This window comes from Vulpes vulpes, chromosome 16 (assembly GCF_048418805.1).
Source record: "Vulpes vulpes isolate BD-2025 chromosome 16, VulVul3, whole genome shotgun sequence".
NCBI lineage: Eukaryota > Metazoa > Chordata > Mammalia > Carnivora > Canidae > Vulpes > Vulpes vulpes.
The window spans coordinates 21034148-21058001 of NC_132795.1; the positions used below are offsets into that span (position 1 = coordinate 21034148).

Consider the following 23854-nt stretch of genomic DNA (forward strand, 5'->3'; position numbering starts at 1 on the left):
AACATTTTTCTAGATATGAATTCCAAAGCAAGAGAAATAAAAGTAAAAACAAACTACTGGGACTCTATCAAAATAAAGTTTCTCCACAGCAAAGGAAACAATCAACAAAACTAAAAGGCAACCTACCGAATGGGAGAAGATATCTGTAAATGACATATCCAATAAAAGGTTAGTATCCCAAATGTGTAAAGAACTTATATAACCAAATAATCCAATTAAAAATGGGCAGAAGACATGAACAGATATTTCTCCAAAGAAGACATACAGATGGCTAACAGACACATGAAAAGATGATCAGCATCACTCATCATCAGGGAAATGCAAATCAAAACTACAGTACGACATCGCCTCACACCTGTCTGAATGGCTAAAATAAAAAACACAAGAAACAAGAAGAAAAAAGGAATACTCATGCACTATTAGTGGGAATGCAAACTGCTGCAACCACTGTGAAAAACAGTATGGAGTTTCTTCAAAAAGTTAAAAGTAGAACTATCCTTTGATACAATAATTGCATTACTGGGTATTTATCCCCAAAATACAAAGACACTAATTCAAAGGGATGCATGCACCCCTATGTTTATTGCAACATTTTTTTACAAAAGGCAAATTATGGAAACAGCGGAAGTGTCCATCAATAGATGAATGAATGAAGAAGATGTGGCATATATATAATGGAATATTACTCAGCCATAAAAAAGAATGAAATCTTGCCATTTGCAATGACATGGATGGAGTTAGAGGGCAAAATGCTGAGTGAAATAAGTCAGTCAGAGAAAGACAAATAACATATAATTTCACTAATATGCAGAATTTAAGAAACAAAACAAATGAGTAAAGGCAAAAAAAAGGAAGAGGGACAAACTGAGAAATGATTTTTAACTACAGAGAACAAACTGATAGTTACTACAGGGGAGGTGGGTGGGTGAATGGGTGAAATAGGTGATGGGGATTAAAGCTTTATTTTTTTTAAGATTTCATTTGTTTATTCATGAGAGACACAGAGACACAGGCAGAGGGAGAAGCAGGCTCCATGCAGGGAGTCAGATGCGGGACTCGATTCCCGGACTCCAGGATCATGCCTGGGCCGAAGGCAGGCACTAAACCGCTGAGCCACCCAGGGATTCCCGGTGATGGGGATTAAAGACTACACTTACCATGATGAGCACTGAGCAATATATAGAATTATTGAATCACCATATTGTACACCTGGAACTAATATAACACTGTATGTTGACTATAGTGGAATTTAAATAAAAAACTTAATAATAAAAAAGAATAATCATAATAGCCAAAACTTGGAAAACACTCTATGTCCTTCAACAGTGGAATGGATGAACAAATTGTACAGTCATACAATGAAATCCAGCAGTCACCTGCAACACTGAGTGTATTTCAGGTCAAGAACATTGAACATACAAAACGAACAAAGAAGAATAATACTGTGCCAGTCTATTTATATGAAGTTCAAAAATATGCTAAAGTAAATGACATATTGCCCAAACACTCAAATACATGTGGTAAAATTGTAAAAACAAGAAAGTGACTGACCATCGCCACATTCAGACTAATGAGTGCTTCTGAGAGGAAGGGAAGGGAAGGGGATGTGGTTTGGGAGGGCTCATGGGGCTTTCAAAGTTTTTGGTAAAGTTCTCATTCTTAAACTGGGCATAGGTGATAACTGGGTGTGCACTATTAATGTGACCATACGTATTTTACAAACCTCTATTATATCTACTCACTATTTAACAAAAACAAAATTAAAAAGGACAAGATAAATTAAATGATAAAAAAAGACCCTCTAATATTTTCCCCCCACATCTCAGGGGATCATGCTGCATACTCCCAGGGTATAGGCATCACTCATCATTATTATAATACATAATATATATTATTATATTATATATTTTATTATTCTAATATATAATATATACTATTCTATTATTCTAATATATAATATATACAATATGTAGATATTATTTATATATTAAATTATAGAAATAATTAGATAATTATATGATATGTAATAGTATATTTTGTAATATGTTTGTAATAGTATATTTTGATAATTATATGATATGTAATAGTATATTTTGTAGGTATATTTTGTAATATAAATATACTATACTATATACTAATATAATATATATTTTATAATATACTATTATTATATATATTTTGTAGTATACTATTATAATATTTTTATAATAAAGGATGAGGCTTTGTCCTTAAAAAGTAGTTTTCGTAGGCTGAGGGCAAACTAGAGGACAGGAAGTTCAGCTCGGCATTAACAGTGGCGTGGGAAACATTATAATCACTCACCCAGTGAGGTGTTGCCCAAGATGAGAGGGGCTTCAGGATGTTTTGCTTTCAGCTCCAGGAGATCCTTGAGGGTGCCAGGGGAGATCCAGGTAACCCTCTCTCCATGAAAGGTCAGAGTTTGTTTTTCTGGCTTCTCTGCCATTCTCTAAGTGCAAAGGACAAGTATGTATGCACAAGTGCACACCTGTCTTCCAGGATCCCAGACGGAGGTATGGTCCTCTAGAGAGATTTCAGGAGTACATGGGGTCCACTTGACTGAAAAGATACTCACTACACCCATTGACTAAAGCCTGTATTTCCGTAATTAGATATTAACTTCTTTAACTTAAGATTTATTAGTATATGTAGCTCTTTGCAAGCAAGTGATGATATAGGCTGGCACCTGTCTCAGTATAGACTAACTGAACACAATTCAGTATCATGGCCTTAAAAATCATAATTATACTAATACTCCTAAATTACTATCATCAGTCTGGACTTTTCCTCTGAAATCCAAATTCATAGCTCTGAATGAGAACTTGATGTCTCTTCTTAGATGTCTAATAGGCATCTCAGGTTTAACATATCTCAAACTGAGCTCCTCATAGCCCATCCTTTTCAAAGCCCCCAAAAAGGATCCCCCATCAAAAAAATATCCTGCTCTTCTTGAGGTCTTTCCCCTCTCTGTAAATGGCCACTCCTCTTTTCAGCTGTCTGAAGCCCCAGAGTCAACCTTGATCTCTCTCTCTCTGTCCCACGCCCCACATCACATCCAGCAGCAAATCTTGTTGGCTCTCCTTCCAAATATATCCAGAATCCACTCTCTTACTTACTTACGTGCTGGCAGCCTGGTCCAGTACCACCCTCTCTCAGGACAGTGTTAGCACTGACTAGGCTCGCCTTTCCGTCCTGTGCCCCTTGGCAGGCTAGTCCCATCCCAAAAGCCAGAACGATCCCATATCCCATCACAGAATTAATAGGAGCCTGCCCCTCCCCTGTCCAACCTCCCTAATCATTTCTCATTTCTCGCAGGGTGAAAGTCAGAAGCCTGAGTCCTTATGGTCTGTTCCCCAGTGGCTTTCCAACCTCGTTCCCTTGCTCCAGCGGGGCTGGACCCTGCTCTGCCCCTGGGTCAGGGCAGGCATTCTCCTCTTCTTAGCACCTTTGCTCTTGGTGTGTGCACTGCCTGGAATGCTTTTCCCCATACCTTCGAGGCTGCTCCCTCACTTCTGCTAGAACTTCTATCAAATGTTGCTTTCTCAGGGAACTCTTCCCTGGCCAGTATTCTAGCTCCCTTCTCTGTTTTATTATTATTTTTCTTCTTACCACTTCTCACTGGTTAATACACTGTATCTCTGATCTGTTATCTTGGTTATTATCTATCATTTCTACCAGGTTAAACTCCTCGAGGGTAGGTTTTTGTATTAGTTTTAAGCATTGCTGTATATTTAGTCCTAGAACAGTACCTGGCACGTTGCTGGATGATTGATATTTGTTGAATGAGTGAACAAACACATAAGAACCCCCTTTAGAAATAGATGTTTTAAAGGATGGAACCACTGGAAGTCAGAGAGGAGAGAGATGCTGAGAGAGGGAAGAGGGAGGCTCAGGGAGGGCCCTGGAGGTGCTCCTTGGGGTCAATGTACCAGAGTGGCTGGAAGACCAAGTTAGAAGCTGAGCAAAGTTGGATGGCTCGGACAGTCAACAGGGACACACTACAGATGACAACGATGAGACTAATGACCAAATCATCCAACAAATAGCCTTAGCTGAAGCTTCAGGGAGTGTGTCCAGGGCATCAGGCAGGGAGGGCTTGGTGAGCTGGGTGAGGACAGGCTTCTTGATGTGATTAAATATTTCCACAGTTTGACAACTTCACAGGAAGGAAAGGGTGGTTCTATAAAGCTGACTTTATAACCAGTGACATTTACATAAACGCATAAAGCACTCAACTCATCTTACCAAGAGTTCCGGGGGAAATATGAGCTCCTGGGTAGGGTCCAGGGGTTGGAACTCGTCTTCCGCAAATAACTCTGTGCAAATCTTTATAAAGGGCAGAAGATGGCCTTGTCAGCCCAGCTGAACTGGAAACAGCATTTTATTCTTTACCTTAATTAGGAAAAATGAGCATAGTAATAACTCTCCTACTCTCCTAACGCGAGAGTAATGGGAAATGGTTCAAATGTAATCAAAGTGTTAAATAAGAATTTTGTTGTAAGAGAAATACTGATTTGCTACTGATATAATACTAAAGAAAAGAGTGTTCTCTGAAATAGTTCAGAGTCCTATGTCACACTACGGCAGTATATGAGAAACGAACAAGGGTCATTAAGTTTGGGGACTTGTCTCCCCTGTCCCCCAGCCACTGTCCTCTCACCTGTCAAGTCAGGGTTCAAAATGCTAACGGCTCTGAGAAATCCTTAAGTTTAATAAAAATGACTAGATATACATGCCTATGCTTAAACACCCCCCCCCCACACACACACTAATTTTAATAACAATAGCTAACATTTATGGAAAGTTGCATTCCAAGGGCTTTTACATGTATTAATAATATGCTTAGTCCTCACAACAGTTATATAAGGAAAGTAAATTATCATCTTCATTTTTACCAATTAGGAATCAAACGCACAATGAAAGGTTACCCAAACTCTAATCTTGTCTAAAAGAGACCTGTTTTAGCTTTGGAAACACTTATTCCCAAAAAACATTCCTGAAGAGGTAAGGCAAACTGGGAGAACCATGGGAAGCAGAGCTAGAGGTCTGTGTAGTGGAGGAGAGCATGGGTAGACACTGGGGGCAAATCTGGGTTCATTTTCAGCTTTGCCATGACTTGGATCCCTGACCCTCCCAGTGGAAAGGTACTTAACCTCTCTAAAGATTAAATGGAAATAATGCATATTTTGAAAGGTAATCATGACAATTAGGTGAAATAGACCTGACATTTGTCCAACACTTCCTCTCTTTTTCTATTTGTCTGGGGTCTTCCCAGGTTCCAGAATGGAAACTTGCAACTCTTCCTTATAAAGTTTCTTAGTAAGACTCCAGATTGAGGAATTATAGGCCAATATCTGAACGATCAGTTTTTGCATTAGCTACAATTAGAAAAGTAGGCAGTACCCGGGGGCAATTATGTGGTGTATCTCTAAAACCTAGAAATAAGATTGTGTTTGAGAATGAAAATGTAAAACAAGCATAATGAATCAGATCTGAGGAATTAAAAGTTCATCCAATCAAGTGTTAGGCCAGGACTTAATAATAGAAGATCTTAACAGAGCTTTAAGAGAAGGGAGAGTCATGGGGCAGACACCCGCCATCCAGAGGTCTACCCTGGTGGAAGAGAGGGGTTTTCTATATTACCCTTAAAATTACCCAATTGCTCTGCATCCATGCTCACTGAGCAACCTCATTATAATGTGGCTTCCTATGTGTGTTCTCCTATAGGGAAAGAACATGCAGCTCAGTGACCATAAGATCCACTTTAAAATTGTGTTCTGTAAATAAATATTAGGGCACATTCCAATTTAAATATCATGTTTTTTCAAGTTTGGTTAAAGTGAATCACATGATCTCCAGAGCCCAGTCATTGCCCAGATTGACTCCCTGAGGCTGCAAAATTGAGAACCAGACTTTAGAATGTATGGACTCCTCTGAGGTGCACTGATCCTCTGTGAGGTAGTTGTGGGGTGGGGGTGCAGCCAACCTTCTTTGGCAATAACGCTCTCTATTTCACTGCACACTTTCTTCAGACCAAAATGAGGTCACAGTGGGAGGCCATGAATGGGAACAAGGTAGGTGTGTGGGATAGAAATAATTACAGCAGGGGGATGATGGGCTCAGTTTCATCTAAGGACAGCTCTGTTCTCAGATTTCCTTGTCTATAGGAAGTAGACTATTTTATCCTTATTCCAACTTCTCTAAGTAATTCCTTTAAGAACTTGGCAGTGAGTCTTTTTGAGAAACTAGAATCTCTCAGAGAGCAAAGCTAGAGACTACAATGTTTCAGGCTAGTTTTCCCAGCTGTGATGATCATGCCCTTGCCATGTACCTTTGGACAGGCTTCCTTCCTGAGGTTGCAGCGCCCTCTCTCTGCAAAGGTGGGGGGGACACAGTGATAAAGGACAACTCTGGGTGGGTAGGTGGGGTAGGCACAAAACCCCTTTCTCAGCCAAGGATGGGACTCCTCATAGCTGGGGCAGGTCTTTTTCTCTTGTCTGAGTGGTTTTATGTTTTTTTTTTTTTTATCCTTCCAGAGACTTGAAAGAGAAAATCAGAGCCTGGCTTTGAATCACCCCATTACTGAGTTCCAAATGAAAAGTGCTTTATTCATGCATGTGCTTTGGAGTTTTGGAAGTAATGCAGAGTATGACTATCAACATTTACAAGCAAAGTCTTAACACTGAGCCAGCATTAAGCAATACTCTCAGGGAGAGGACAAAACAAAGAGGGACTCACGTCACTTTCCCTGCCAACTGAGGAAGAATCATTTCCTCCTGGATCCAAGCAGCATTTTCCTGTTCCTCTCTGTTGACAGCCATTTGACTCCTAGGACAGTGAAATAAATGCCTTGAGATGAAAAACTTTTTAATAAAAAAGAGAAAAACTTTTTATTAGGTATATGGGTGTGTGCCTCGAAAGGCTCGGCAATATAAGTGAGACTCCAGGCTTTTGGTAGTTATTTTTGGTGGTTTTTGCTGGAACATGGCTAATCACAAGATCTTTCTTCTTTTGCTTTATTTCAAAAATAAAATGATAATATAGACCATATGAAATGTATAAAATTTGTAATATATACAAAAAATATAATATACAGCATAATAATAATGCATATAATAATAAAGAATATAGAGAAGCATAGAAGACACTATTATTACCCTATTCCATCAATAATATGTTATATATTATATATTTGTACTATATTTATGGTACAATATACTTTTTATTTTGCCTTTTTGTTCATTTATTTGCTTATTGTTTTGTTCATTTATATGTTTATTCACTTATGTTGCAAATCTTCTTCTGTATCATTAAAATGTCTTTAAAATTTAATTTTGCCAATCATATATTAGTCAATCTTCTGGTTTGTCTATAATATATTCATAACATTTGCTATTATTATACACAGGTTTTTTCTCTACATTGTATAATTATAAGTAACATAATGGACATTTCTGTTCATTACATGGAAAGCTTTGTGTATACCTTTTTTTTTAGGTGAATTCCTAGTGGTAGAATTAATTGATATAATGCCTTTTAGGGCAATGATGATTTATTCATTCTCTAGTATTTGTAAGATTCAACAACATGGAATATTATCATTTATATAAAGATCTTTAAAACAAAAGAAAAAAAATAAAGGCAGAAAAAAAAGAAACTATTTTGGAACCAAGTCTTCTAGACATATGTGATCTGTATGGGATTAGCTGGGAATGAATGGGCAATTGATGAATTTTACAGCAGGTTTCCATTTACTAGTTCCTTCAATTCCCATTTCCTCCAAACTTACCTCTAGTATTTTCTTCCTTAAAAAGTTTCTCCGCAGTGTCTAGTAAAATACTTTCAGACACCCCAGTTCTCTGCCCGAATGCTTCAGGGTACCATCTTCCTAACTCTGTCCAAGAGGCAAAACCACCTGGGTCCAGTGACGAGAGCTTCCTCTCTTACTCAGAGCTCTGAGAACATTCACAATGGGCCATGAGCTAACTATGACAGAGGTAGCCAGTTTTTTCTTGACCTAGTAGATATAAGCCTCACATATTCCTGCCAGGGCACAGTTTCTTTCACCCATTAAAGCCCCTGGGGCCAGCTGGCTACAGGGTAGGTCTCCAACCACATTTTTTGCCTTTATCCCCAGAGTCTGTGTCCAGAAAGGTGCATAACATCCATATTCCAGAGGGAGAGAGGTTTCTTTTAACTTCCTTTATTCATATTTGACAAGTGCTTCACTTACACTGGCAATTTAATGGGTTTACAAGCTATTGATTTTATTTCTCAGCTCATCAACTTTGGCTCCCCCATGTGGCAGTAGAAGTCTGGGACACGCCTGGCTCTGGAGAGAGGGATACACCTACTGACCTACGTCCAGGCCCACCTCTTATACTATTCGTGGAACTAGAGCAAGAGTATAAATGGACGCCCCGGCCTTGGCCTGCTGCCCTCCTCTTCCTACCCGGGCTCTGTTCTGTATCGAGGAGCCTCAAACATGTGGGTGTGCATCCCAGTCAGAATGCCTCAGCTGTATCCACTTTCTCCAGAAACAGCCAGTTTGTTGGCTACCATTTAACCTAGGGGTACACCCACTGGCTATCATTATGATCTTCCCTAGGAAGATGGGCTCAGGAAGACATTGGTATCAGGCCTGGGAATGGGGTCAAGACCATATCGGGAGCATGGTCTAGAAAAGGGTGAAAGGTCTAGCTGAACAACTCACCTTGGCTCCATGGTCTCCCAAGAATGGCTAGGGGAGGACCAACAAAGTGCCCTCCAAAATATGGAGTCCCCCTTGCTTGGGCATAAAGGCAGTACTGCCCACATCCATCCCGCCTCAACAGCATGGTCAGTAAACAGTAGCAACTAGGTGTCAGCCAGGACTCTGCTGCATGCTTTGCCCATGATTTCTCATTTGATCTTCACAGCAGCCCAGTGAAGTACCCAGTGTTATGGAGGAAACTCCCTGTGTTCTTGTACTTAGGGTGAATTGTGGATTCCACTTTGTATATTTGGCTTCTTTACCTGCTTACACTTTGCCAGCCAGTCTGAATTCTTGGAACTAATCTTGCCTCTCCAAAGTAAATTCCATACCTCTGCTCATCTCCTTGGATTTGCTGGAGCCCTCCTACTTGTTCTGTTCTGATGCTTCGCTTAATGAGTCATGGAAGATATCTGGATGTCTGGTTAGATCACCCAACTTCCCTTTGTGATGGGATGTGGAACATCAGAGGTGGTGTAACTTTCGCCCTAGCCTCAACAAATAGCTAAGATTTTCATGAGTTAGTTGGAACTAACACACTTGGTCTCCCTTGTAGTCTTATTCGATGATCTAAACAATTCAACCCCCTGTATTCCCAGCCTTGACCAGCTGCCACTGTCACTCTTTTTTTTTTTTAATTTTTTATTTATTTATGATAGTCACACACACACACAGAGAGAGAGAGAGGCAGAGACACAGGCAGAGGGAGAAGCAGGCTCCATGCACCGGGAGCCCGACGTGGGATTCGATCCCGGGTCTCCAGGATCGCGCCCTGGGCCAAAGGCAGGCGCCAAACCGCTGCGCCACCCAGGGATCCCCCCTGTCACTGTCATTCTTGCTCTGTACGGTATCCTCAGTCACCTACTCACCACACAGAAGGTCCTTCCACTTGCAAGAATTGGCCGATACCCAGTGCAGCGGCAAAGATTACCTTACAAAGAAGAAGCACGCTTATCAGTAGGCTTTATTTTTACTGGTTTCTTTTGAAAGTTAAAACAGATCTAGGTTGAGTTTTCTTTTTTTGAGAATGTTTAAATATCTTCCAGATTGTTCAATGCTTTTTTCCTCTTCTTAGAATATGAACCTTTCTACCATATCAATTCCAGTTTTATTCTCTGTCCTAAAGAAGAGGATCATCTATCTGGTGAGCTCATTTGAATTCATTCTATTAGTTTATTCGTTCATTCAACATGTATTTATATAAGATACAGGGAATCTTAAAACAAGAAAATATAGGCCATTTCCAAGGCACTCTATCATTTTCTGTAATGGGGCCAAGAGAATAAAGGAAGCAACTGCCAGCAACTGGCAGATTATGAGGGTGTATCTGTGCTCACTCTTCAGGTCTCAATCTAAGAATTTGTGTTTTTAATAGATGACTTGTTTAGAGATTGTTGAGCTTGAAAATGGTATTTATTGATCCTGCAAAAATGGATATGAGTAGGCAATCCTCTTTAGTAACGTAAACCCACTGGAAAATTTAAAGCATCCTTTCAAAATGTGAAGGGTTGTGAGTTGAATTGTTTCTTCCAAAAAAAGATATGTTGCAGTTCTAACACCTGGAACCCATGAATGTGATCTTATTTGGAAATAGGTCTTCTGTAGATATACTCAAGTTAAATTGGGGTCATATTGGATTCAGGCCCATCCTAATCCATCCTAAGGAAAATTTGGACAAAGGTACAAAAGGGAGAAGGCCATGAGAAGACTGAGGCAGAGACTGTAGTGACGCATCTGTAGGCCAAAGAATGCCAGGATGCCTATCAACCACCAGAAACAAAGAAGAGGCAAGGAAAAACCATCCTGCTGACACCTTGGTTTCAGACTTGTAGCCTCTGGAACTGTGAAAGAATAAATTCCTGTTGTTTTAGCTCATGTAGCTGGTGGCACTTTGTTATGACAGCTTTAGTGAAGGCAGCCAAATAGGTCACTGCGTAGAGAAGTGAGAGGTCAAGATGGGTGTGTGGTCCACACATAATGTGTTCCATGCACGCCTCTCCAGCCAGCACTCTGGCATTCTTCTCCGCTCCTAGGTGAGCTGTGGCTACCTCAGAAACATCCCAGTGGGTTTGGGATGGCCTCAGGAGTGAGGTGGAGCAGTGTGAAGCATGATTCCCACCTAGCCTCAGGCAGGTGGTGGTGTTTTCTCGTGTAAGACCTACCTCCCAGGGCTTCTGTGAGCTGCTCCTCTGAGGGCTGTGGATGGTTCCTAAGCAGTGTGTACATGGACATCACCATCCCGGGGGTGCAGAACCCACACTGGGTGCCATGGCTCTTGGCGATCCTCTCCTGGAAGGACATGTGCAAGATCACAGGTGTTTCTGCTGTCACTACCCCTCACCAAAGTCTACATTCAGCCCCACCCTTATCATGGTGGAACCCAGTCCCTGAGCAGTGCACCCCTCCCCTTGTTCAGTGATGGCCAGCATCCCCTTTCCTATGCTGCTCTGGAGGAGGTGACTCAGAAGCCATATTCTATCATCACATTCAGCTTTCAAGCTCAGATCCTTCTAACTGGGAATTAGCGGCGCGCAGTTTCTATTCTCAGAGTAAGAATTCTCCAGAAATCAGTAATTATAAGGAAAGTATGTGTAAGTTTCAAAAACTATTTTCCTGAGCATCTCCATATCTTGATTCTGACCATGGGGCCACCTCTTTTTGATTAATTTGGAGACTACTTACTGTTGACCTCACTTTACTTTCTTCTTCAAATTCTTTTGTGTTAGTTCAAAAGGAGTTCTACTTTCAAAGATCCAAGATTTTGATCTGTGTCCTAGATCCCTGCTATTTAAAGTGTAGTCCATGGACCAGCAGTGTTGGTTCCACCTGGGAGCTTGCAGGAAGTGCAAAATCTCAGGCCTCTGGTCCAAACGTCCTGACTCAGGATCTTTATTTTTAACAAGTTCCCAGATGATTCTTAGCACATTAAAGTTTGGGAATCCTTGTTCTAGATTTCAGTGTAATCCTCTCTGATCTCCCCAGACACTCTAGTAAGTTCTGCTGGGTCCTTTGCCTTCACTGACCTTTCCTGGAGTTAATTCTCACTTGTGAAGTGCAGAGACCCTCGGGGCTCCTCCTGCTGGAAGCACTTGCAGTGTTGGTGGATCTGGACCTATGATTCTTCAGTTCTCTATCTCCCTTCTTTGTGACAATGACAGAGGAGTCAGTGTGTTTTCTGTCAATGCCTGTCACAGTTCTCTTAAAAACAGTCTCTCTGTTCCAGCTTCAAATTAAGATGTGGGGAAATGATTGTCCTTGTGCTCTGGTACAGTCAGTCTCAGTTTTAATTTTACTCCCAAGATATCCTATGCCATAGGGAATGATCCTGAGCTTTATCTTGTTTGCCTCTGACATTTTATTCTATGAATAATATCCTTTGTACAATATTTATTCCAGCCTGTAGTCACATAGGCATTAGTGAATGTTTGATAATCCCGCTTATCATTCTAATGGAAAAAGTAAGAAAGAAGATGATCATCTAATAAAATGTGAGTGCATTTTCATCTTTCTTTCAATCCCTTAAATATTATTATCTTGATCAGTATGCATCCAAAGCTTCTACTTGCCTGGTCACAACCCAGAAGCTCCAGGTAACACAGTAACACAGTGTTGGTTAAAAAGAAAGAGTTAAGAAGTGAGAAAATTACACTGTGCTCTTACCTGCACAGGGTGAAGCCTGGTGTTGATGCTTCCAACACCTTCCACGGTGGTGACAGCATTCCCGTACAGAGAGCAGATTGGCACCAGGCATGCAGTAATGGAGAAGTGTCTTCATACAAGGAACACAATGAAAAACAAGGAGAGTAACACAGTCCTGCCCCTTGAAAAACCAGTGAACCAAGGAGGGCAGCAGAAACCATTCCCCTCCCTCAAGCCTATCATTCAGCCTGAGGGATGGGGAACTGGAGGGGTGACAGGGAGGAAGAATTTAGAGTTCTCTCTGCTGATTCTGTACTATCTGTAAGAATTGAGGACCCTTAGAGGGAACTTGGGCATTCTGAGCTTCAGAAAAATGTTCTAAGCCTATACAGACCCACTTGGGTCTGGACTCAATGGGAATGGACTCATGTCACTAGGAGTATGATTCGACTTCAACTAGTATTCATTAGGATATTGACCCCATAACAGGTAAAAAGCACACTTACATCTTTTATGCCTACATTTGAGAATTTTTTGCTTGTTAATTTTAAACTCTTTAGATGAGGGGTGCTTGGGTGGTTCAGTCAGTTGAGCTTCCAACTCTTGATTTCGGCTCAGATCATGATCTCAGGGTCTTGGAATTGAGCCCGGCATGGAGCTCCACACTTGGCAGGGAGTCTGCTTGGGATTCTCTCTCACTCTGAAACTGCCTCCTCACTCATTCTCTCCCCTCTCTCTCTCTCTCTCAAATAAATAGATAAATAAAATCTTAAAAACAAAACAAAACAAAACCTCTCTGGATAAGATCATTCAACAGAATGGCATGGAATGGCATGTGTTCTGAGACCATTTCTTGATTTCTTGGGCCAGTGGATTTGGGAGCAGCCCAAGTCCTGAAACTGGCCCTTAATTAAGGATGCAATCATGGCCCAGGTCCCTGCTTTGCAGGGTTGGTCCAATCCAGTGGTAGAAAAGGCATTATCTTCAGACCCAGAAAATGTGGGTTCAAGGCCTTGTTCTACAACCTTGTATGACCTTGAACAAGTAATTTCATCTTCTTAAAAAATTTTTTATTTATTCATGGGAGACACACACACACACAGAGGCAGAAAAACAGGCAGAGGGAGAAGCAGGCTCCATGCAGGGAGCCCAATGTGGGACTCAATCCCAGGTCTCCAGGATCACACCCTGAGCTGAAGGTGGCACTAAACTGTTGAGCCACCAGGCTGCCCATAATTTTGTCTCTTTAAGCTTCAGTTTCCTCATCTATAAAATTAATGGTTTACCTAAATTGGGGTTTCTTAAACTGAGATGCATAGATAGGCCTCAGGAAGTCTGTAATCACCCTGAAACTATGTGCAAACATAATTAGTTTATATACTTTCTTTTTTTTTTAAATTTTATTTATTCATGAGTGACAGAGAGAGAGAGAGAGAGAGACAGAGACATAGGCAGAGAGAGAAGCAGATTCCATGCAGGGAGCCCGATGTGGAACTTGATCCTGGGACTCCAGGATCAGGCCCTGGCCGAAGGCAGACACTCAACCACTGAGCCACCCAGGCGTCCCTAGTTTATATACTTTCTGAGTAGAGGGCTCATAGCTTTTACCAGATTTTCAGGGGTTGAAGATCTAGAGAGGGTTAGAATCACAAGATCTTAGAGACTTTTTGCTCTGATATGAGGATACAAGCCTGGCAAAGAAACAAAGACCCCCTCTGGCTGCTGGGCTTCTGGGTAGGATACCTTATCTTCGCCAACACTGGGTCATACTTAGACACCATCACAGTACAGGCACCACAGCCTCCTCTTCCACAGGCATACTTGGTTCCTGTGAGGCGTACTAGAGGGGGGTGGTTAAGGAAAAGATGGCATGGCACACATGTTACCCCCATTATAGCTGCCTCCCTAGGGTGTCAAAGTAAGGAAGGTCTTCTTCTGGGGGTAAAGGATAGGTCCGGGAAGTCATTTGTCCGCCAGGTCTCAGTAAAGGCCACTTTAGATCTTATTAGTTGTGTCGGACTGAACATATTAACCTTTCTCTGCCTGTTTTCTCACTTGCAAAGAGGGAAAAGTAATATCTACTTTATCTTCACAGGTTTATCATAAGCATCTTATAGGATGATGGCTGTAAAAACACTTTGAAAAGGCCTATTTCATTATAGGTATTCTGGGTTCCAATCATGTAATTAGAAGAGAAGATCTTATTTTTAGCAGTTCAATGTATTGCTAGTTTTGTCCACTTGTATTGCATTTGAAAACAAGTGAGTGAGCCTTTGGAGAAAACTCCCAGCCTTACTTTCAGATTCCACCTAAAGTGTCCCTCTGCTGTCGCTTGGTCTGAGTCCAAGCCCAAATCCAGGCTCAGACTCTTTCCTGTCTCTTTCGTCCTCCTCCCCAATTGTGGTCCATTTCCACCTAGTTTAGTTTATGAGATTGGATGTAATTCATTAGACTGGCTAAGAAAATTTCAGAATCACTGACTTTTTTTTTAAGCCATAGGGCTTATTCATCTAAATTAAGTTATAGCATCAGAGAGGGTACGTAAATGAGTGGAGTGGGCTGGGTATAACTGGAGATCTTGTGCCTCATTCTAAATAGGGCACTAGGGACAGTCCCATCTCTACTCAGGAAGATGGCTGTCATGCAGCAATGACTATTTTCTCATTTTTCGTGAGAACTTGAAAAATCTTGATTTTCTAAAATTTGAGATTTCCTAATTTTTAAACATTGATAACTAAAAACCATGTGGACTTTTAAACAAAACTTGTCCATGGGTTGACTCCATCAATTTATTATTTCAGCCATTTCTTTATTTACCTTTGGCTTCTCTGAGAGATGCATTAGACTTACCATTTAAAATGTTTGCCATTATGAAGATATACAATTCAGAATATAAAATGGTAGGTAGGTATGGTCATAAGACGATGGATGTAGGGAAAGGCAATCTTTTCCGATGACACATGATCTTTCTGAATCTTGAGAATTTGGTTTCCCTCCATGGCAGGCTACACGCAACACAAACCTCTATTATATAACTACCCTCCTGGGGATTTGGAGAGCCCTTAAAAGAATAATTAGCACTGAAGTAAAGAGCTTAGTTTCTATTTCATTGCTATTAAATCAAGATATAAGAAGCTCTGGGGAAACTTCATCCTCTCCAAATAGCCCAATTAACTTAATATCCTTAACTACTGCCAAAAGCAAAGAGAGTAAGGGCCAGTGGAGCTGGCTGGGGATGGAGAGGTGAGATTAGTTTTCATCATCATTACAGGCTTAAGTTTTAAGGCAAACATAGACACTGCCCAGATTTTGATCAAAAGGATCCAGTTCTTTCGTAGGAAGGTCAGCAGAGTGACTTCTGGGTCCACGTTCCTCTCTATCACCTGTGTTGAGAACAGAAAAGATATTATTATGGGGATCGAATGGGTGACCCAGTGTAATGTCTGCTGTGGCCTGCTTGATTTAGAGACTTGGGTATAATACTTTCATTTGCCTGTTTAGTTTTTGCTCTGAAGTCAAACAAGTTTCACATATTTGTAAAGAGCTGGAGGCTTACCAAATAAGGGAGACAACAATGCTTTGGTAGGTGACTAGAGTGGGGAGCCACCGCTGGGTAAGCCACCACTGGGAGTTACATTCTTCATGTTTGCTCCATTCTCTATGTTTGTGGAATCTTCCAACTCAGTCTTTTGTATTCATGGAATATTTGAAACTGGGGAGAGACTTGGATGCTGTGTGTGTGTGTGTGTGTGTGTACAATGAAAGGTCCTGGAGGGAAGAAGTCTGAATGGGAAGGGTTTCTATTCTGGCACTTCTGAGACAACTCCTGGGGATCCCTGATAACACGAGGTATCTCAAGAGTTGGTGGCAGAAATGAGAGGTGGGGAGAGTTGCTGTCATCCTGAGGGGGTCTTCCGCCAGTCCCCTCATGGCACAGAGGCTAATGGTGAACCTTTGTTGTCCTAGCTCAGGACCCAGGGTGCCTCTGGTGGTACCCTAGAATTTCTCCCCCAACTCCTTGAAAAGTGGGGGATTGTCACTCAGAAACCTGGGGGGATCTTCTTTGGTGCTTCTATCCCATTTGCTTATTTGGGGATATTTCCTCTGACTTTGTCTTAGAGTGTCCTGCAAACACCTCCAGCCATTCTGTGGCAACCAGAGGAAAGGAGGACACAGTGGGCTATTCATGTTAGGGTCTTCCTTTCTCCTCAGAATAAAAACATGAATTTGTGTAGACCCCCCCAAAATAATTCCAGACTCATGGCTCAGAAGGGATTTGCAACAGAAAATAGACAAAGGAGCCTCCAAAGCCTAGGCCAGTGGAGCAAGTGAGTTAGGACTCAGGTCATGAATGGTTAGAAAAAATGTATGGTAGCTGCTGGCTGTGGAGACTGGTACAGGAAAGAGAGTTACAAGGGATATGGTGAGAACTTAGAGGCTCTATGTTCTGTCTTCTTTCTTAGGGTGGGAGGAGAGACATGGCCAAATCCCAGTTAGGTTTGTGGGATTGGAGGGCTGAGGGGCCTTGGAGGTGGTGGCAAGAGCCAGAGAAGTCACACACGTTGGGGATTACAGAATGAGAGATAGAGGCTCGTGAGCAGAGCAGGCCTGGCAAAGGACACCGAGGCTCAACCAGTGGCCTGTGTTGGGCAGATGGTGAGCACTGAAAAGGGGCTGCTAGGGAAGAGCTCCCTTTTTTTGTTGTGTAGGTTCCTCTAGAACTTAGTTGCAACCTGGGAAAGAGGGGATTGAAACTTGACTGTAATTACATTTCAACCAATTGTGATAAATGGAGTCTTGACAGAAAAATTAAATTGATAAATTTTAAAATGGTGCTCTATTTCTTGTCCTCCTGAGTTTGAGGTTCAAGACATGTTACTAGATACAGTGCTTCTAGGATATCAGGCCCAGTGCTAAGTGCTTTATAAGGACCTAAAGGGTCCTTTTAATCTTTTTAGGAAGTAGATTCTAGAGATGGGTACTCTGAGGCTCACAAAGGTGAAGTAACTTGTATTAAGTCATATAGAAAGTGGCAGAGCTGGATTGGAACCAGACTGCCTGATGCCAAGGCATGTGTGATTAACCCCAATGCTTTGCCACCTCCCCATATCCTCAGAAGCTGAGCCTTGGCTGAGTGGGTAAGAGCCCAAAATAGTATGGGTTCCTAGTCCCTGGCTTCTTGTCCCTGACTGGACAAGAACTGCCCCCAAGCTAATAGTTTCCTGCTCTCTGCAAGCCACGGTATTATCACCCGACACTTACCTTTCTCCCATTCACAAAGAAAACCAAGTCATCGGATTTCGATGGGCAAGGCATTGTACCCATAAGTTCAGTTTTGCCTTACAACTCTAGGTGCAGATGTTCTTTGGCACCAGTCAGAGAAATGAAAATGTAGTGCCAAGCAATTGAAATCCTTCCCCGTGCAGAAGCAGGCAGCCTAGAGCCCCAGAGAAGAGGGCAATGGGTGGAGACTTCCTTGCTTTGTGGCCTTTTAAGTCTAGGGCACCTGTGTGGCCCGGCCTCTTACTCTGTTTCCCACCAATCCTGGCTTCAAAGCTTGCTCCGTGAACTGCCCACTCTTCCTGTCTTCTTGTGAGTTGGAGGGCTTTAGTGTGAAAACCATAAACAACCACCTAAACTTAAACCCACTCTTCATACTGTCTCAGCCCCAGGAATATATTCTGAATGGATTTCATTCTTCTCAAAGAGAGCTAGAAGTGGGCTTTCTGAGACCTCCCACTTTTCTCAACTTTTTTCTTACTCTAGAAATGTCCTCATAGGGAATCCTGTGGATAAGTGTACTACTCTGTGCCCTAAAGTGGAGGTGTGGGGTGCCACATCCACCCAGCCCCTCTCTGCCACCACTACTTCCTTTTCACCCACAGAGTTGCTCCATTGGAAAAGAGTGATATAGTTAAGGCAGCCACTTTGCAGGTAAATGATATGTGAGATCAGTAGCTCAGGGTCACACAGAAAGTTAAGTGGCAAAGCAAGAACCCAAACCAAGATCTCTTGGCTTAAAACACTAAGTGTAAAGACAGATTCTTTAATAAAAGGAAAAATATAATTTTTGATTTTTCTGAACCTTTCCAGTTAGATATTAGGAGGTAAAATCAAGCAGTTCTTATTTTTTGGCTAAAGTAATGCCCAGGCCTCACCTATGAGTGAAGCAGGTAACCACTCAAGTGGACTGGTTTCCAGAGCCGAGGCAAGACCCCTCTGCTCCCTGACGCGTCCTTCACAAGTGCATGGAGCCTTGGCATACCGCTGTTAGGGTCAACCCTTTGCCTTAAGATGACCTCACTTTGCGACAGGGCCTCAAGCCAGAGACGGCAAGGACCTAGCATCCTCCTGACCAGGTTAACTGGGGATGATGGGCTTTCCTTCGTGGTCCACATGGGGCTTCAGAATCCGCCCACCACAGAGCTAGTCCAGAAACACTCCTAATCAAATGGAGTTGGTGGCTTCCAACTTTCTTTACTATTCTAATGCTGAACTTCCAGGCATACCTGTCTTCCTACACCTGTGGAGATGAGTGTCTACACATGTGTGTGGATGTGCATGCAGGTGTTCTACATGTGTTAAAAAGTTGCTGAATAAACCCACAACTGGGTCCTGAGAAGAGATGTTGGAGATCATGCTTGTTTCTTAAATTCCACATATGAGTGAAACCATATGATAATTATCTTTCTCTGACTAACTTATTTTGCTTAGCATAATACATTCTAGTTCCAGCCACACCATTGCAAATGACAAGATTTCAGTTTTTGATGGCTGAGTAATATTCCATTGTGTATACATATACTGCATCTTCTTTATCCATTCATCTGTCAGTAGACATCTTTGTTCTTTCCACAGTTTGGCTATTGTGGACATTGCTGCTGTAAACATTGGGGTGCAGGCACCCCTTCATGTCATTACATTTGAATCTTTGGGGTAAATACCTAGTAGTGCAATTGCTGGGTTCTAGGGTGTTTCTATTTGTAACTTCTTGAGGAACTTCCATGCTGTTTTCCCGAGTGGCTGCACCAGCTTGCATTCCCACCAACATTGTAAGAGGGTTCCCCTTTCTCCGCATCCTTATCAACATCTGTCATTTCCTGACTTGTTAATGTTAGCCATTCTGACTGGTGCAAGGTGATATCTCATCGTGGCTTTGATGTGTATTTCCCTAATGCTGAGTGATGTTGAGCATTTTTTCATGTGTCTGTTGGCCATTTGTATGTCTTCTTTGCAGAAATATCTGTTCATGTCTTCTGCCCATTTCTTGATTGGATTATTTGTTCTTTGGGTGTTGAGCTTTATAAATTCTTTATAGATCTTGGATACTAACCCTTTATCTGATAAAACATTGCAACTATCTTCTCCCATTCTGTAGGTTGTGTTTTGGTTTTGTTGACTGTTTTCTTTGCTGTGCAAAAGCTTTTTATCTTGATAAAGTCCCAATAATTCACTTTTGCCTTTGTTTCCCTTGCCTTTGGAAATGTGTCTAGCAAGAAGCTGCTGTGGATCAAAGAGTTTGCTGCTATGTTCTCTTCTAGGATTCTGATGAATTCCCATCTCACGTTTAGGTCTCCCATTCATTTTGAATTTATTTTTGTGTATGGTGTAATAAAATGGTCCAATTTCATTCTTCTGCACATGGCTGTCCAATTTTTCCAAAACCATTTGTTGAAGAGACTCTTTTTTCCCATTGGATATTCTTTCCTGCTTTGTTGAAGATGAGTTGACCATAGAGTTGAGCATCCATTTCTGGGTTCTTTATTCTGTTCCATGATCTATGTGTCTGTTTTTTGTCAGTACCATGCTGTCCTGATGATTACCGCTTTGTAACAGAGCTTGAAGTCCGGAATTGTGATGCCACCAGTTTTGGTTTTCTTTTTCAACATTCCTTTGACTATTTGAGGTCTTTTCTGGTTCCATACATATTGTAGGATTATTTGTTCCAACTCTGTGAAATAAGTTGATGGTATGTTGATAGGGATTGCATTAAATGTATAGATTGCTCTAGATAGCATAGTTTAACGATATTTATTCTTCCAATCCATGAGCATGGAATGTTTTACCATTTCTTTGTGTCTTCCTCAATTTCTTTCATGAGTGTTCCATAGTTTTCAGAGTACAAATCCTTTATCTCTTTAGTTAGGTTTATTCCTAGGTATCTTATGCTTTTTGGTGCGATTGTAAATGAGATCCATTCCTTTATTTCTCTTTCTTCTGTCTCATTGTTAGTGTATAGAAATGGAACTGATTTCTGTGCATTGATTTTATATCCTGCTACTTTGCTGAACTTTTGTATGAGTTCTAGTAATTTTGGGGTGGAGTCTTTTGGGTTTTTCACATTGAGTATTATGTCATCTGTGAAGAGTGAAAGTTTGACTTCTTTGCCTATTCAGATGCCTTTTATTTCTTTTTGTTGTCTGCTGAGGCTACAACTTCTAGTACTATGTTGAACAATGGTGACTAGAATGGACATCCCTGTTGTGTTCCTGACCTTAGGAGTAAAGTTGTCAGTGTTTCCCTGTTGAGAATGACATTCTCCGTGGGTTTATCATATATGGTTTTTATGATATTGAGATATGTTCCCTCTATCCCTACACTGTGGGGAGTTTTAATTATGAAAGCATGCTGTACTTTGTCAAAGGCTTTTTCTGCATCTTTTTGAGAGGATCATATGGTTCTTGTCCTTTCTTTTATTAATGTATTGCTTCACATTGATTGATTTGCAGATGTTGAACCACTCTTGCAGCCCAGGAATAAATCCCACTTCATTGTGGTGAATAATCCTTTTTAAGAAAATTTTTTTATGTATGTATGTATGTATGTATGTATGTATGTATGTATTTATTTATTTATTTATTGGAGACACACAGAGAGAGAAGCAGAGACACAGGCAGAGGGAGAAGCAGGTTCCATGCAGACAACCCGATGTGGAACTCGATCCCGGGACCCCAGGATCATGACCTGAGCTGAAGGCAGATGCCCAATGGCTGAGCCACCCACGCATCCCGGTGAATAATCCTTTTAATGTACTGTTGGATCCTCTTGACTAGTATCTTGGTGAGAATTTTTGCATCCATGTTCATTGGGAATATTAGTCTGTAATTCTCCATTTTGGTGGAATCTGTATCTGGTTTTGGGATCACGGTAATGCTGGCCTCATAGAAAGAGTTTGGAAGTTTTCCTTCCATTTTTATTTTTTGAAGCAGCTTCAGATGATTAGATATTAATTATTCTTTAAATGTTTGTTAGAATTCCCCTGGGAAGCCATGCAGCCATGGACTCTTGCTTTTTGGGAGATTTTTGATTACTGCTTCAATTTCCTTGCTAGTTATGGTCTATTCGGGTTTTCTATTTCTTCCTGTTTCAATTTTGGTAGTTTATATGTTTATAGGATTGCATCCATTTCTTCCAGATTGCCTAATTTGCTGGCATATTGTTGCTTTTAATATGTTCTTGTAACTGTTGGTATTTCCTTGGTGTTGGTTGTGATTTCTCCTCTTCTATTCATGATTTTATTAATTTGAGTCTTTTTTCTTCTTGATAAGCCTGGCAAGGGGTTTATCGACTTATTAATTCTTTCAAAGAACCAGATCCTAGTTTTGTTGGTCTATTCTACTGTTCTTTTGGTTTCTATTTCATTGATTTGGCTCTAATCTTTATAATTTCTCTTCTCCTGCTGGGTTCAGGCTTTATTTGCTGTTCTTTCTCCAGCTCCTTTAGGTGTAAGGTTATGTTGTGTATTTGAGACTTTTCTCGTTTCTTGAGAAAGGCTTGTATTGCTATTTACTTCCCTCTTAGGACAGCCTTTGCTGTATCCCAAAGGTTTTGAGCAGTTGTGTTTTCATTTTCACTCTCTTCTTTCAGGCAACTCCAAAAGCACCTGCAAATTCAACCCATTGCTTCTTTACTTGTCATTTAATAAACCAGGAACCTGGCTTATTAAATAAGACTAGCCTCTTATTTGCCACGAATAGTTGGTTGTCTATTTGATGTTTGTATCTCATTTTCCCAATTGAGTAGCAAGCTCTTGGAGGTTAGAATAGGTGGTTGTATCCCCTACATACTGCTCAACACGAATGACAACTTGTTAACTGAGGGGGTGAATATATGGCTGATTGGTTACCTGAGATACTTTTAAGTGAAAGAGGCATTAATGATTCATTCATTCATTCACTCAGTAGGTACTGACATACCATTAAATATTTACCATTGTGAGAAGCATGGAGCAGGGAAATAAGCTTTGTTTTGGGGAGGAGGATCAGTGAAGGCCTAAGGAAGGGACATCTAGTCCTGACAGATGAATGGGAGTTGATTCCCTGAGAACTGGGAATGGAGGTGAGGCAGAGGCCCCTTTTATGGCTGCTTCCATTTAGCGGAAAACTAACACAGGGTTAATTGTTTTCCAGGGTCTACCGTCTATTCACCACCTCACTCTGCCCCTAAGAGAGGGAAGTCGTGAACACCAAGAGCTCACAGATCCCATTGACAGGAGCATGCACACCAGCATTGAAAAGCTTGGATCATGGAGTTTCAAAATACCTAGAGGAATAAATCCTTTAGTATCAACATAAAATACAAGCCTTTAATGCAGAAGAAGGGTTTTAGGGTACTAAAGTGTGATTATGGTATTAGATTTGGAAGATACAAAATTAGTTTGGGTTACGGAACCAAATACATCAATTGCTGGGAAACTGAAATCTGACCTTGAATGGCTTTGGGGAAGTGTTTTTCAAACTTGTCTCAGGCAGGGAAACTTTTGTTTGAATGAAATCTTAGAGTGTCAACAAATTAAACAAAAAGGTTACCGCTTAGCCCAGAGGGCTGGGGGTAAGGCCTGGAGACCTCTGGTTTTCTCGCCTTCAGAAAGCCCCAGGGCTCTGGGGAGCTCGGTGTGAAAATGACTCAGCAGCAGAGGGAACAAAAGGTTGCCTACAGTGGAAGATAGCATGCAATCTCTGCTGCAGTTTTCTGACTCTCAGATCTTAGTCAAGACAAAGGGAAAAAAAAAAGCCACCACTGCTTTTTTCTTTTTTTCCTTTAATGAAAAGGGAAGGCTAAATTTCTTCCCTTTTAAACGGGTTATTCTGGTAAGCGAGAGAAACTTGACATATATTGACCCATGAGGTTTTATGTCTGTTATAAGAAAGGTCTTAAAGTCACATCAAAAAGTCCCTCTTACCCAGTGGAAGAATAATATTGGATGAGACACTGCCTTCCCCAACAATCCAAACAAACCTATTTCTGGAAGAAATCTGCAACAAATTCTGCTCATGGATGGAAATGGAAAAGTACTGGCCATGACTTCAGTGTTCCCAGGTTGCTGCCTTCTGTGGTGAGCTCTTCAAACCCCAAAGGCAGAACACAGCCAAGCAGACCCATAATAGGGCACTTTTAGGACCCTTGGGTTGGTCATTAAACACCTATGTTCCAGACCCTCTATTC

At 41.3% G+C, this 23854-nt stretch overlaps 1 protein-coding gene across 1 annotated transcript in view; it reads right to left on the minus strand.

The window, feature by feature from the left end:
- Nucleotides 1–17788, minus strand: part of LOC112922800 (aldehyde oxidase 2) — a 79803-nt gene extending 62015 nt beyond the window's left edge. The window contains exons 1-9 of the mRNA XM_072741323.1: nucleotides 17672–17788; nucleotides 15735–15792; nucleotides 14153–14249; nucleotides 12431–12539; nucleotides 10933–11059; nucleotides 9640–9701; nucleotides 6757–6846; nucleotides 4264–4344; nucleotides 2323–2467 (exon numbers count right to left, since the gene is read on the minus strand). Of these exons, the coding sequence (XP_072597424.1) occupies nucleotides 2323–2467; nucleotides 4264–4344; nucleotides 6757–6846; nucleotides 9640–9701; nucleotides 10933–11059; nucleotides 12431–12539; nucleotides 14153–14249; nucleotides 15735–15792; nucleotides 17672–17734 (832 nt within the window). The 5' untranslated portion in view covers nucleotides 17735–17788. The remainder of the gene's footprint in view (nucleotides 1–2322; nucleotides 2468–4263; nucleotides 4345–6756; nucleotides 6847–9639; nucleotides 9702–10932; nucleotides 11060–12430; nucleotides 12540–14152; nucleotides 14250–15734; nucleotides 15793–17671) is intronic.
- Nucleotides 17789–23854: the final 6066 nt, after the last annotated feature.